The 16,013-nt window shown below is 40.9% G+C and overlaps 1 protein-coding gene across 1 annotated transcript; it reads left to right on the forward strand.

The window, feature by feature from the left end:
- Positions 1-488: 488 nt before the first annotated feature.
- On the forward strand, positions 489-15,658 carry MCCC1 (methylcrotonyl-CoA carboxylase subunit 1; the record flags this gene model as incomplete). Its single annotated transcript, XM_079539903.1, has 19 exons — positions 489-547; positions 1,227-1,273; positions 1,817-1,956; positions 2,403-2,498; positions 2,657-2,778; positions 3,686-3,833; positions 4,651-4,772; positions 5,253-5,364; positions 5,688-5,769; positions 5,849-5,976; positions 7,443-7,626; positions 7,900-8,009; positions 9,025-9,241; positions 10,292-10,378; positions 10,924-10,973; positions 11,701-11,838; positions 12,763-12,870; positions 14,088-14,159; positions 15,539-15,658. The coding sequence occupies 19 exons, from the start codon at positions 489-491 to the stop codon at positions 15,656-15,658; spliced, it is 2,142 nt and encodes a 713-aa protein (XP_079396029.1).
- Positions 15,659-16,013: the final 355 nt, after the last annotated feature.

Here is a 16,013-nt window from a genome sequence, read left to right on the forward strand (position 1 = left end):
ATGCCCGAACTTCAGGGCTCTCTCAGGCACATTACAGCAGGCATTATCCAAACGGCTCCTGACCGCTGCCAGGATGGGGCACGGACCGCTCACTAGGAAGCTGTTCCAGTGTTTGACCACCCTCACAACACACAACGCTCACGTCCGGCGGAACCTCCGGCTCGGGCTCTGCGCCATCTCCTCACGCTCCGCCATCCGCACCGGAGAGCGCAGAGCGGAGCCCCCCTCGTGACTCCGGCCGACCTCCCGACCCCCACACAGGGCAACCCAAGGCGTTCCGCCCTCACGGCACGCCTCCAACTCCGTCACCAGTTTCGCTGCACCAGGTTTTCTCGCTTTTATTTGGTCCGCCATTTAATCGCCCACACTCTCACCCACTCCCCCCGACCCTTGCCGGCCCCACCACGCAGCCGCCCGCCCAGCCCGGCCCTCCCGCCTCAGCCACTGACGGCCCGCCTGCCGCGCACACCCCGCCCCGCCCCGCCAACATGGCGCTGGCGCTGGTGGCCGAGCGGGGCCGGCGCTGCCTGCGGGCGCTGCAGCGTCAGTGAGTGCGGGCCGGGAGGGAACCGGCGTTGGCAGCGCCTGCGGGGGGAGGGAGCCGGGGCGGCGGGGGGCCGTGTGCGGGAGGAGGACCGGAGGAGCCGCGCCGACGGGCGGAGCGCTGTGCGCTGAGGGGGCGGCGGGCGCTGGGCCGCTGCTCGGGGCGGGACGGGCGGCACAGAGCGTGACCGCTTCTGTGGAGATCAGCGAGCCGGAAACCCCCACGGCCCCCAGCACGGCAGCTTCTAACGGGCGGTTTCCAGCACGGTTGCCCTGCAGGCTGGTTTGGGGTTTGGTGCCCCTCCCCGCTCCCCCCCGCTGTACAGACAGCTCTCTCACTGTGCTGCTCGTGCCTTTCCCTCACACTTGCCCTCTCTGCAGTAAATCCCAGTGTCTGATGTGCCCACCGAAAGATAAGAATTTGCTTACGTTTGCTGTTCCAATCTGAACGCTGCTCGGAAAGCAAGAGGGCAATCTGTTGTTCCCGTTGTGCCTAAGGGGGAGCCCTTTCAAGGAAACAGTCTGCACAACCTTACCATGTTGTGTTTGGTTATGCTGTGTTTAAATAGCAGTATCAGCAGCTTCAGAGTTGAGCTGGTGCTGTGCTTTCACCTGAGAATAGAAGTTGTTCAGCTGCAATTACTTTGCCTGCTTCTGTAACAGTCCTGTGTTTGTAATTGCAGACCATGGAGTCCTACGCTGCTGTTGGCAAAGCGTGCCTCCACAGCAGGTATGCTGTGCTTCCTTCGGCTACCAGCCTCCATTGCTTGTGTTACATGGGTGATTTTACAACGGTTTTAGACTGTTTTAGCTGTAATTCTTGTATTTGTTTTTTTAATGAACATTCTATATTTGTATAGTTTTGGAAAACAGTTGTTTGTACCTGACTTAACAGAAATCACCTTTAATTTGTGACAGTTTTATCTGTCATGGTGGTACTCAATTCAAATGAAAACTACTAATTTTCATGATGTTTTCCTGTGTGATCCTTTGTGATACAGAGATGGCAAAGCCAGATATGACAGTACTTAAGCAACATTAGAAATGAGATAGTAAAGTTTAACAAGGTGATCTAGACTGACCCTCTTGTCAAATTTCTTAAAAGGATACATTTTAGAATTCTGAGATGTATTATCATTTTATTGGTTAATTTTAACTGTGCCAGTTTAACTAAAGAAGTACATAAGCACCATAAATAGTTTTATTTTGAGGAGTGTTTTTAAGGGTACATTTCATTTTGAAATTGCTTACTGTGCTTTGGTCTTTTAAACAGAAAGTCACAGCATAGGGAAGATTCTGATTGCAAACCGAGGAGAAATTGCGTGCAGAGTGATGCGAACGGCAAGGAAGATGGGTGTGAAGTCTGTAGCAGTTTATAGTGAAGCAGACAGAAATTCCATGCACGTAGCAATGGTGAAGTATATTCATTACATTTATGATTGGAAACACTGAAGCGTGGGACTAACATTCATTTACAATGGTAGTTAATGAGTAAGCTAAATGTGAAAGTTGGTGTGTGCAGTTGATTTTTCACTTCTCTGGAGTTGTTCCCAAGTTTCCCTTGAATCATTGAATGGTTTGCTTAATCTCAGTATTAACACCTGACACTGTTACAGGAAGTGCAGAAAAGTTTGGTGCCCATTGGGAATTAAAGAATGACCTTTGATTTTTAGAAGGTCAGAATTTGTTTCTCCTAGTGGAGCTGCTCTCGGAAGTGAGAGATGTAATCTGAGATTTAAGAAATTTTAACTGTTGCATTGCAGCAGTCATTTTAAAATGAGCTCCGAAATCTGAAGCTAATACTGCTTTTCATTGTCTGTAATAAATAGTCTATGCAGTATCTATTTTTGCTGTATCAGGCAGATGAAGCATATTGCATTGGTCCAGCACCCTCACAGCAGAGTTATTTGGCCGTTGAGAAAATAATACAGGTGGCCAAGACCTCAGCAGCACAGGTATGTTGGTCACAACCTTAAATCTTTGGGTACATGCCTGATGTTTAGTTTTTCATGTTTACACGTGATAGTTCCATCTTTTGCTTGCCTAGCAATATGTTGAAATTTCAGGCTAGTTTCTAATGCAAAAATGGGCTGGTAACTTTATTCTATTTTAGGCTATTCATCCAGGTTATGGTTTCCTCTCAGAAAACACAGAATTTGCAGAGCTGTGCAAGCAAGAGGGAATCATCTTCATAGGTCCGCCTTCATCTGCTATCAGAGATATGGGTATTAAAAGGTATCTAATTTGTTACTTGGTTATGCAATTTATAGTTTGCTAAGGCTAATTTTGTTAATTATTTTATTCCACCAATTTTAATGTTCATATTTTTTATTCTATTTTTGAAAGAATAAGTTCAAAGTTGCTGTTGACATAGGATTGTTCAGTCATTAGGGTTTCAATAATTAAGTACCCAGCTGAATCTAGTCTTCCAGGACTGGGACCTTGCAGTGTTATATAGATACAGATTAAGCAGTCAGGTTGTCTCTCTTGCATATTGGAACCATATCGTCAGAGGTTCTTGTGGCTGGTGTAAAATGGGATGGTAAGTTTTATTCATCAGAGGACCTTATTCTTAGTTACTTGTGCTGGCAACATTTCTTTGGTTTGTGAAGTCTAAGTCAGGGATAGGGAAATAAGGTTATTAGTAACACATGAAATGTGAATACTTTCAGAGAGCTAATCTATTATCACTTGCTAATATGAGGGTGAATTGCCTCTGTAATTTAGCTAGTTTGGCATGCTTGTTGGAAGTTGTTGTTATGCTGGAGTCTTTCATGCCCTCCTGTATGAAAAAAGCTTTATCTTTGTACAACTTTAAATGTAATTCTTGCGAGATGCAATGTGGTGATTTGGAAATGTGTGGTTTTGGCCTCCATGAAGTAGGCCAAAGGGTAGAGTAGAACAGTAAGCCTAAAAACTGACTGCTGCTTTCATCTGGAGATCTTGGAGAAAAAAAATCCCCACTTGAATCATTTGATTAATTAATTACAGTAAAATTTGGTGTAACACATCTGTGTAAGTAGTCCACTGAGATCAGTGGAACCACTTTTATGAGGAGAATTAACCAGGGCAACGTATGCAGGTTTGGAACTTGAGAGAAAAATGTCTTTGTCATTCTAAATGTAAAACTGTTCTGTCGAAGCACTTCCAAAGCTATAATGTCTGCTGCTGGCGTTCCTGTTGTTGAAGGTTATCATGGAGAAGATCAGTCAGACCAGTGTCTAAAAGAGAATGCCATGAGAATAGGATATCCAGTAATGATTAAAGCTGTTCGCGGCGGTGGAGGAAAGGTAAAGAAGCTGACACAGATCTGGTTATCATAGTTGTGATATGCAGTGTTATCTTGCATCAGTTTCTAGTGGTAGATTATTCTAAAAGAAATGTATGAAAACAAACTTTCAAACAGGCTATTTTTGGTTAGATTGTATTAGTAATGTCCAGTACAGCACAGTGAAACCTGGCTGCCCTTCATTGTTGAGTCAGGCAAAAAAAGTAAGTAGAGAGTGCAGAGTGGACACGTTTATTTTTATTGGTTTCATTGGATTTCTGGAAAATCACATAAGCAGGTGGACTGTTGTATAGGTTTATCTGGGTGAAAGTAGTTGTTACTTAGTGACTTCATTAACTTCTTTGATTAACAGTTTTAAGTGTTACATAAAAATGATTAGAGATGCATTTAATTTTTTTTTTACATGTAGATACTTTTTAATGTAGAATGAATTCCCAGCCTAAATCTGAATTTTACTTCAAAAACTTTTCTATGAAAATAGAATGATAGAGAACTTATTTCCAAAGTAACTAATAAAATCAGGTTTTTTTTCTCTGCCATTATTGAAACATTTCTATGATATTTAAGAATCAAATTGAATTTGGCAGTCATTTCTATCAATGGAATGATCATGTCTATATACTGCATTTTCAGCAGTGCTTCCAGCAGGACTCCATAGAGCTGACCTACTGCATGTTGGTACGCATGTTTAGGCATTATTGTGAAGTTGCAGTTTAGTCATGAACCTGTTGGTGTGCATCCAGGATTTTTCCTGTATTCTTAGCTATTTAGATATGTGGGGTTTTTTTTGTTTAATTTTTATCTTTGTGTTTACTAAGGGCATGAGAATTGCTCATTCAGAAAAGGAGTTTCTGGACCAACTAGAATCAGCAAGGAGAGAAGCAAAGAAGTCTTTCAATGATGATGCAATGCTGATTGAAAAATTTGTAGATAATCCAAGGTGAGAAAGGTGTCTTAATATAAACAGGGTAATGTTTATTTTACTGTTGAATGAACATAGGTGTTTTAATAATAGAAGTTGTAGTCTATAGCTCCTACCTGGCCTGTGACACTGAGCTTATTTTTACTTACTACGAGCTTTTGACAGAAGTATTTTAGTAATCTTGTACTTTACGTCTTTCTTGAACCATCACTGTAAAGAAAGAGTTCATTAGGAAGAAGGCAGTGCCTTGCTTGTGCTGTCTGCTGGGCATGAGAAGATCTCATTAAATTCTTGGGGAGTTTGCCTAGCATTGGAGGACTGTCTGGATGGTGACAATTATGTGTTAATTTTGTACGTAGAACAAAGCTCTGCCTCCTGGTAGCTGTCTCTGAAATGGTGTGTTGAAGTAAATAAGGTTCTTGAGTCAGGACTGCTGAAGCCAGTGGCAGGATTGGTGCTTCAGTTTAATGCACTGTGACACTTGCTGTTGTGAAACAGGCATGTTGAAGTCCAAGTGTTTGGTGACCAGCACGGCAACGCAGTGTATTTATTTGAAAGAGACTGCAGTGTGCAAAGAAGGCATCAGAAGATCATTGAAGAAGCACCAGGGGTGAGCAGAGTGCTCTTACATTTTCCTTTTTTTTATATTTCTTTTCTTAGTAACACATTTTTAAAGCCATTGCTAATCCCATCTGTTCTACTTAATGGGTAGAAATTAATTTCTAATTCTATTTACTTGTTTTAATTTTGCTGTAGAAAATGTTCAAAGTGGAAAAAAAAAATGATGTCTTTAGAAAAGTGATTTCAAGAGAAAAATACTAATCAGTGCTGTAAGTGAAATCTAAGGGTTGTGCTGCGGTTTCTAAATCTTCATGCATAGGAGTTTAATATCACTGAAATTTGTAATCTTATGTATTTTATTATTATTTACAGCCAGGAATTAATCCTGAAGTTCGAAAGAGACTTGGAGAAGCTGCTGTGAAAGCAGCCAAGGCAGTGAATTATGTGGGAGCAGGTGAGTCTGAGTAAATCAATTGTGTTAGGTGTCCATCCTGGGAACATTTTGTAAAATGTCCTTTTCTTTAATACTTCAGGAACAGTGGAGTTTATTATGGACTCCCAGCAGAATTTTTACTTCATGGAGATGAATACCAGGCTGCAGGTGGAGCACCCTGTTACAGAGATGATCACTGGGACAGATTTGGTGGAATGGCAGCTTAGGGTAAGTGGTAATTGATTTTACATGCAGAGCCCCTGTTTGTCTGGTGAGTAGTGAGTGCTCTTTGATAGTGCCTGTGGGAGACCAGCTGTATTTTCAGGTGCTTGTGTCATACGCAGCCAATTGGGTGGAATTTTCTGCTTCATTTGGTTGTGGAGAGAAAAGTCATTTTCTCATGTATTTAATGAAATCATAGAGAATGTGAAAAGTAGGAGGACTGGGGTCCTGATTTTCTCCTAGCATTCTAACCAACTTCTTAAACTCTAGTTTAAATGTATTTCTGCCCCAAAAATCAGTCTTTGATCAGACTGCAGAAGGAAGACTCTACAAAAATATCTGATTTTTGCCAGTATGATCCTCCTAAAATAAATGTGTGGTTGTGTGGACTGAAAACAAGAGATTTCCTCACACATCTCGCAGAGAGATTACTCGCGTGTTTGGACAGGAAGTTTTGGACCTTATGGAACTGGAAATTAGAAACCAATTTTATTTAGGTAAATCCAGAAGTCAGTTAAGTGAGTTCAAAAGAGCAGCAGCATACATTAAGCCTAAGTAGGTAAGGTGGTGAAGTGTTTAACGTAAGCAGAAATTAAACCAAAATACCAAATGCTGCTGGAAGAAGGAGGAGCTTTTGGCTTGTAGGCCTAGGAATGGAAGCTGAGCATCAAGGGCTGAGTGGTGTCCTGCTGTCCCTCCTGGAAGCTCTGGCTTGGTGACAGAAGGCAGAGTATAGAAAACCCTGAATAGTGAGAGATTAAATACTGCTCAGAGTTGTTAGAAAGAACTGGTATTTCCTGTGTGGATGGAGACTGTGGAGCTCCCTGCTGAAAGGTCTCCTATCTGCTCAGCTGCATCATGCTGCTTATTATTCTGTCCTTGACAGAGTTTTTTTTAAGTCTCAAACTTCTGTGGTTTTTGTGTTTATTGGCATTCCTGTATTTGTAATAAAAATGTCTTTGAGGAATAAAATGGACTTTTCTTGCCTATTGAAGATTCTTAAATTACAAGGAATTTTCATAGAGAAAGAATCACTTAAATGTACAGATTCCTCAGTAGAGAGAGAATCAGCAGTGTGTGTCAGCAGCACTGGCTGCTAATAATCCCTTCCAGCATCTGATGTTAGAGTCATTTTCTCTCTGATAAAATCTTGTCTTAGCTGATCAATCAACCTTCAACTTAAATGTTTAATTATTTTTTTGGCAATAGGGGAAAGTAAAATGATAACATTTTCATCATGTTTTAGCTGTGTGAGGTCAATTTACACTAATAATGTAAAACACTTTGATGAATCTCAGAAAGAGGGAAAGAGTGATTTCAGAGTTTGCTACTTGTAATTTAACACTTTTTGTGTTGTTTTTTGGGTTTTTTTTAACACGCTTTCTAGTTGTTTGTGTTTGGAAGAGATAGACTTAACCTTTCACACATCAACAGAGAACTGATCCTGCATTAAAGAAGAAAAACTTTTTCAGGTTGCGGCAGGAGAGAAGATTCCACTAACGCAGGAAGAGATTCTGCTCCGAGGCCATGCATTTGAAGCTAGAATATATGCTGAAGACCCTACCAATAACTTCCTGCCAGGGGCTGGGCCCTTGGTGCACTTATCCACCCCACTGCCTGATAGAGACACCCGCATAGAAACTGGGGTCAGACAAGGTACAGCTGAAGGCAGCAGTGAGATGGGAAATGTTTGATGTTCTATTTACTTCTTTATTCATCTGCATTTGAGCCATTGTAATTTTACTTCTACAAAAGCTTTGTGCTGAGATTTTCCTTGGAACTGAAAAGCCAGATCAGATCATTAAAGATAAATATTGTTTAAGAGCATACAGAAACGTGGCCACAGCTTGTATCAGAGTTCACTGGCGTGTGTTGTGCTTTCAGGAAGTACATTCTTGAGTGTTACAGAACTTTCTTCATGTATTGTAGGTGATGAAGTTTCTGTTCATTACGATCCTATGATTGCAAAGTTAGTTGTGTGGGCTGAGGATCGTGAGGCAGCGCTGAGAAAGTTGCGGTACAGCCTGCGTCAGTATAATGTAAGTAAGAGGAACCCAGTGTGGTTCCCATGCTTGAACAAGGCTCTTGAACACCTTGAGCTAACAATGTACAGATACAGAATCACAGAATCACCCGGGTTGGAAGGGACCTCAAGGATCATGTAGTTCCAACCCCCCTGCCTAGCAGGGCCACCAAACATACACATTTAGATCAGGTTGCCCAGGACCCCGTCCAACCTGGCCTTGAACACGTCCAAGGACGGGGCATCCACAACCACCCTGGGCAGCCCATTCCAGGGCCTAACCACTCTCCTTGTAAAGAACTTCCCCCTAACGTCCAACCTAAATCTTCCCTCCTTCAACTTGGATCCATTTCCCCTAGTCCTGCTATTGTCAGCCCTTTTGAAGAGTTTACTCCCCTCCTGGGTGTAGGTTCCTTTCAGGTATTGATAGGCTGCAATGAGGTCGCCCCGCAGCCTTCTCTTCTCCAGGCTGAACAAGCCCAACTCCCTCAGCCTGTCCTCATAGGGGAGGTGCTCCAGCCCCCTGATCATCTTAGTCGCCCTCCTCTGGACCCTTTCCAAAATCTCCATGTCTTTCTTGTACTGAGGGCTCCACACCTGGACACAGTACTCCAGATGGGGCCTCACAAGAGCCGAGTAGAGAGGGACAATCACCTCCCTGTCCCTGCTGACCACCCCTCTCCTGATGGAGCCCAGGATCCCATACAATCCCATACAATCACCTCTCCTTACTATTTCTGGAAAGTTTTCTTTGAATTTGCCCTGGACAAAGGTAATGTTTTGGAAGCAGAGTGCTTTTGAGAAATCTACACTTGTTTTTTTGGTTTTTTTTTTTTTTTTTTTTAAGCATTGATTTCTTAGGTAATAAAACATACTAGTTGAATAAATTCAATTCACAGAATTTGTTGGTGCTGTGTAAAGAAAGTTTCAATGCATAAGATGAGCAGAAAGCTGTGTATTCATTCATAAATTCATTTCACTTTGGCAATATGCTTTTTTTTCTTTTTCTTCTTTTTTTTTTTTTTTGACAGATTGTAGGATTAAGCACTAATATTGATTTCCTACTGAGCCTGTCAGGACACCCACAGTTTGAGGCTGGAAACGTGCACACTAACTTCATTCCTCAATACCATGACGATCTGTTTCCAGCCAAAAAGGCAACCCCACTTGAAGTTGTGTGTCAGGCAGCTCTAGGACTCATACTGAACGAGAAAATGCTATCAGATGCCTTTAGAGATCAGTCAAGTGGTAAGGATCATTCTTCTTTTGCTTTATTTTACTTGTGACTGGATGAGACAGTGCTGTGAGCATGTGTGATTATTTTGTGTAGTCTCTTTTTGCCTTATTTAATGGCTGCTCAGAGTTCTGAGCATGATAGCATTTATCAGTTACTTACGCACACAGCAGACTGCGGCTTTGGATAAGAGAGAGATATTGAATATATCACACTGTAAAGTACAGACTGCTTTCCTAAGCACTCCAGATAGAGCCTGTCTGAAAGACCTTGGGGTTCTCAGTCTGTGTCACTGTGTGTCCTTTTTGTTCTTTAAGCACACAGGCTCTGATTATCTCATTGTTGGTTCTACAGTTGGTTCAAGGTCTTCAGAGGTGGACTGACTGGCTGGGACTGGGGGGGGCAGTAGAGTTGAATGGAATGAACAGGACTCTGGGAGCCAAAAACTCATGAGTTCTGATGCTGTTGATGCCTTTACCACTGGCACATGTGATTACTGTTAAAAACTTGGTATAAATCTAATGTATGCTGCCAACAACCTCGTTCTTTTACTTTCCTTCCCCACTTGGAATATTTTGGAAGCGCAGAAGGTTGGGATTCTTGCTTTAGGAGAGGAGGAACTCATCAGGCAGCATTTAATAGTGGTGTATCCGATCAATTCTTAAAAACACCAAGTAACTGAAAGTCCCTCAGACTTTCCAGGCAATCCTCTACCGCGAGTTCAAACTCTTACAGTAAAACCTTTGGCTGAAATTTAATCTAGCCATAGAATACTGATGCTTTCTTGTCCTCTTCAAGGATGTGGTCATGGAGAACAGTCAATATTCTTCTGTTAGCAAGTGCTGTTAGTGTCTTGTTTTCTGTAGGTTACACAGCCTCAGTTATTTCTTCTTAAAGTTTGAGTTTGGGATTGTCTCCAACCTTTTATGTGCAAAATAAATGTGTAAGTGTAATGGTGGTAATAATAGGAGTCTTTTTTTTTTTTTTTTAATGGTTTAAGTTTTAAATGTTGTGTGTTTTGCCAAACTAACTGAAGTAACATGTCTGTATATTTTGTATTTTAGATAAATTCTCACCATTTGCATCCAGCGCTGGTAGAAGAATAAATATATTATATACTAGAAAACTGTCTCTACTGGATGGAGAAAACAGTAAGTGAATAAAAAAGCATGAATGAAGGAAGAGGAGATAGTTGATGGATCAAGTTATTTCAGTTGGTACTTGAATACTCAGGTTAAGAAATAGCAAACAGTAGCAGTATCAGTTCTAAGCAATTGATGCTGGAAAGGCAATTCATAAGGTGGCAGGTTTAATTATTAAATGCATGCTCTTAGATCTGGAAGAGATATAAACTAAGTTCAAATGACAGTAGTAATGTTTGTTATTTAAATGAATAAGGGTGAGATTTTGAAAGAGCTTTTGGCTTCTGTTTGGCCTCACGTTGCTGTGATAGCATTCAGCACTCGTTTCCCATAATAAAATCTGTGCTCTGCCCAGGTGACTTGAAATGCAGATTCCCAGAGCATGACTTCAGTTCTGCTAAGCTAATCTGAAAATACTTTTTTTTTTTCTTTTTTAGGTCTTTTTTTGGTCTCTTTATAAATCAAAACGGTAGACTGCATATTGCTTATTTGTTATTATTCTTTGGGTCTTATTATTAAATCTACCTACTCGTGTGTTTTGTTTTATTGAGCAGTTGTGGATGTTGCTGTAACTTACAATCGAGAAGGGTCATACAACATGCAGGTACAACTAGACTTTGTTCAGATATTTCATTAAATAAACATAGAATGAATTTCTCATAGGCTTCTATTCATACCAACTTTTAAATTACATAGCTCCTACAGAATACAACTCCAGATACATAAACTTGTTTCTTAAGTGGTTGTCTCTAAAGTAGCGAGAAAATAATTGCACTATTGTATGTATATCCATGTGTCAGTAACTCTTCTATTTTTTTTTTTGAGGATAGGACTATTGAGATAACCCTCATTGCTCAAACAATTCTCAGAGTATTTTGAGTGTATTGATTACTGATGTAATGTAAGAGAGCTTTTAGAATTTAAGTCTACCCATATAAGTAATGTCAGCAAAATCTAAAGAGAGGCTGGAAGGAATGTTGAGTCAGGGGTGATGAAATGCAGCTGGGGAGAATGTAGGCTGCTGAGAAGAAAGGAAGAATGGGGATTGAGGTGGAAATGGAGAGAATCTGGAGTTATGGGGTGGAGCAGCAGAGCTGTGTGCCTTGGGAGCCGATGATGAAGAGGACAGTGCTGTGGGAGTGCTACAAATTGAACGTGGCATGCCTATGTTCACATTCATATCTTCACGTTCTGAAGCTGTGGCACAGATCACATCACTAAACACAGAATCACAGCTTATGACTGTATACCAGAAATACTAACTTCTGCTTTATTATTTTAGTGTTCCTGAAGGGTTAGGTTTTGTCCTTATAGAAGCATTTAACTTTCAGATTCAAGACAAAATGTTCCTGGTTTCTGGAGAGATCTTCAATGAGGGCGATTCAGTTTACCTGAGGTCTTCAGTTAATGGAACAATGTGCAAGTCCAAACTGGTCATTTTGGACAACACCATTCATCTCTTCTCTCTGGTAAAGTTCTTCTGGTTATCATCAAAAGTTTAAAGTCTTGTCCATGTGGATAAGCAACGTAAGTTGAAACAGAATGTGGAACAGAATCATAATTTAAATTTTTATATCGTCCCCAATGTTTTGATACTTGCTGGATTTAGAACTGCAATTAGAAGTTGGTTCTAAATGGGTAGATCAAGTAGCTGCAGAAAGATAAAATGTGATTAGGGGAATCAGGGGAGCTGTAAATGATGGTTTGGGGAGGGGAGGGACCTGTAATATTAAAGTGGTTCAGTATCTTATCTTGCACAGAACAGGAACAGTTGCTTCAAGCTGTTACTTACTTTGTAACTCTGATAATTTTATATTTTCATTTTAAAATAAAATGATAACAAATAAATCAGGATTGATCTGAGGAAGGATAATTTCAGCCTATATTTAAAAAAAAAAAAAAAAAAAAAAAAAAAAAAAAAAAAAAGAAGATTTACCAGGACATTATATATACTGTGTGAGTAATGGCATTATTTTGGTCTGTGAAACACTCACCATACTGACAGTGCTTGCCAATGAAGATGGCAGTGTCTTAGCAGCTTACCTCCCCCTTCTGCAAACAGCCTTTTCTAATATTCTAGCATTTTCTATGCTGTTGCAGTGTGAGTGGGGAAGGTGTGGATTTGGGGCAAAGGTCTGCGTGGAGCCTCATTTTCACAGGCACAGTTCCTTCCTTTCTGGTCCCTCCGCAGCAGCAGACACAGCTCTTAAGGACTTCAGCATTGCAAAGCAGCTGGTGCGCCCACAGTCCTTTTGCTCTAGCCCCAGTGGTCTACAAGCTGAAACAGCTGCATTTACCTTTCATGAAGCTAGGTCTGTCCTGGCCCATGTCAGCACACATACTAATGCTATTATTTTACTGTTAACTCTTGCTGTTGGTTTTATTTTCTGTAGGAAGGCAGTGCTCAGATTGGCCTTCCTGTACCCAAGTACTTATCTGCAGTGAGCTCAGCAGGGACACAGGGTGGTGCCGTAGCTCCCATGACGGGCACTGTTGAGAAGGTGAGTATAATAATAGGAGTGGGAAAACGAGGTCTACAGAATGATATCAAAATTCAGTCTTCCAGGTGCAGCGTTTGGTTCTGTACTACCAGGAGAGAATTAGGACCAAAAATGTCATCGCTGCACAACTCCTCCCAGTTTCCAATTTTCTAAAAGTCCTGTTTAGTTTGATTTTCCTGTAGCAGCCCAAGATTGTTTTCAGACTTCTGGGATCTTTCAAGAGGTCAGGAAGGTATGAATACATAACTAATCTTACTCTTTGAATATTTTTTCTGTCACCTCTATTGCTTTCTAAGCCGAAGTTCCTTGAAGCGTTACAGGCTGTTTGACCCATTTCGTGTGAGCAAAGAATGTGATGAGACATTCCTGGAGAGAAAAAAAAAAAGAAAAGAACATTCAGTAATGTCTCTTTTGTTTAGCTCTAGTTTTTATTGCTTCTGTTTTTCTGTTGTTTTTTTTCCTTTAGCTCAGCAAATTGTATTTTTGTGCGATGGAGAAGTTTCATCATAACAGAGGTCTTCAAGATAGTTAATTTTAGTAGTTAGAGGAATGAACCCTGAAAGGGCAGGAGCTGTTTCAGAGGATGCAGTACACTGACTATGGATCTCTTACATTCTTGAGTGATGCTCCAGAATCCTAGAATATTCTGGGCTATAAGGGGACCCGCATGGGTTGTGGAGTCCAACTCTTGGCTTCACACAGGACAACGTGAACATTAAACCGTATGTTATGGGCATTGTCCACTTACTTCCTGAACCCCACCAGGCTTGGTGCTGTGAGCACTGCCTGAAGTTCAAGAAGTGCTCTCAATCAGGGCTGTGGAAGGATTGGTGGCTGCTGAAATCTCTCTGGACTTTATTTTTAGAAGAAACTTAATGGCTTGCTCCAGGAAGAGGTTCTGGACTTCATGTCTCAAAATAGAAGCTTTTAAAACCCAGATGGGGCAGAATACATTTTCTCTTCAAGTGTTTCCTCTTTGACACATAAATGACTTCCCAGTCAACCTGTTGACTGTTATCAGACCTCTTTGTAAAACCTTTGACTCCCCTTGAGTATTGTATAAGGAACTCGAATACCCAATTTGGCAACGATAAAGATATTATGAGGCTGTTCTGTAAATCCACTACTAAGTGGATTGTCCTAGCCAACATCTATCTCATGTATTTTAATGGCACAGACATGCGTGACTTTTTTTTTTTCCAACATTTGAATTGTAGGTGTTTGTGAAAGCAGGGGATAAGGTTGAGATTGGAGACCCTCTAATGGTTATGATAGCTATGAAAATGGAGGTGAGTGACTTTTTATATAAAGTTCTAGTTGCTGAGAAAATAAAAACTATGGTCATGCTTGTATCAGCTTTGATTGCATTAATGAAGAGCGGTGCAGATTGTTGCTTGCAGATGTTGTTATTGTTTTATATGCTGTATAACAAGCGTTGTGTCTGTTGAGCTTTTAGGGGATTACATTCGTTGTTATTATTAACAAATGATGATGATGTAATCCCTGGCACTCCGCAGATGTGTTAACATTCATCTGGCTCCCTTGTCAATCCTTCATTTCCCTCCCTGAGAAGCAATGATCCTTTCATTTTTCTAGTACAGACCTGTCTAGGAATATTTCTTGCTCTCCGTGATTCTGATGTCTGTAGTTACTTTGTGCAGAAATTCAGCTCATGGTGACTGCAAATGTGCCCAGGACAATTTTGTTGGACAATTTTATAATAATTTACACAAAAGTTTTACCAACAGCACACTAAAAATTATTTTAGTTGTCCACATGGCCACTGTCTGTTGTCACATTGCTTGGCCATGGCTCAAGTTGCTTGAACTATGGTCCTTGTAGCCTGAACTGTTCAGGTTTGGGTTTATTAGTTTATTTTACACTTTAGTTTGAGGTAGCAGAATTAATATTGTTGAGAAAACTCCCTTTTTCCTTACAGCACCTTTTAAAAATTACTCTAAAATAACATGGAATACAACATCTCTGCACACTGAGAAAATAACCCCATTTACAGTCGAATGCCAAACGTTTGTGTCTCTCCAGCTGACATCTCAGACCACTGGCTGGGCTGTTCTCCTTGCAGAGTGTGAAACTGCAAAAACGTTATTTAAATGAATCCTTGCTTAATGTGCTTTTGAATATTAGGCTCATCCTACGTAGGAAACTGCTAAAATCAGAGCTTGAAAGGAAAGCTAACAGGTAGATCAGTGTGAGGATCAGGATTGAACACACTGTTCCTTCACTGTCACTAACAGCTGTGTTCATATTTCTCTGCCTGTAGTAAATCTGCAGATTCCTATTAGGGGAACAAATCTGTTATACAATTAATATTGTAGACTAAAGCTGCATTATTTCTGCCTGCTAACTAATGTAACAGAGAAAATATTATGAAGCAAAATACCTTTCAGCTGTTTGTACTGCAAAATACATTAATATAGCATTTCTGTCCCTAGTACACTTACCAAAATAAATGCTGATGAGGAAATAAAACTTGAAAAAGGGCTAGGGTAACATTTTAGAATAAGGCTTAAAATGAATACAGAAGTGTTGAGGAAATAAGTTGGTTGTGTTCTAATTGCACCAGAGAGTAATGTTAGTGTTTGCTGGAGAGAGAGGGGGAAAGCAGGCAGCCCTTGTGCTGATTCACTGTTGGTCTGTTTCTACGCAGCATACCATCAGGGCTCCAAAGGCAGGAGTGATTAAAAAGGTGAATTTTCAAGAAGGTGCCCAGGCCAACAGACATGCTCCACTGGTGGAATTCATGGATGAAGCAGCTGAACCAAAATAAAACTCAGGGAAGGTGCATTTTATATTTTCTACTTCTCTGATACTCTCTCAGGAGGTTTCTTCACCTTTTTATCAAAGTGTTTTGTGTCACGGATTGTGGAATTGGTTTCCTCTGCACACACTCCGTTGGCTGCCAATTATTCTGACTGAACATCACTGTGCTGTAATTGTGTATATAACTTGTGGACCTACGTGGTTGTTGGTCAGTGACTGTGTTTGCCTGTGGAAAGACATCAGAGTGGGAAGAAACAGGGTTCCCTTAAAGGAAGGAGAGGTGAGTAAGGGCCACTGAGAGCGAGGGGTCTTCTGCCTACTTTGTCATTCAGAGATGCCTTTTTTCCCTGAGATGTGAGAGC

This window comes from Tetrao urogallus, assembly GCF_951394365.1.
Source record: "Tetrao urogallus genome assembly, chromosome: 9".
Classification (NCBI taxonomy): domain Eukaryota; kingdom Metazoa; phylum Chordata; class Aves; order Galliformes; family Phasianidae; genus Tetrao; species Tetrao urogallus.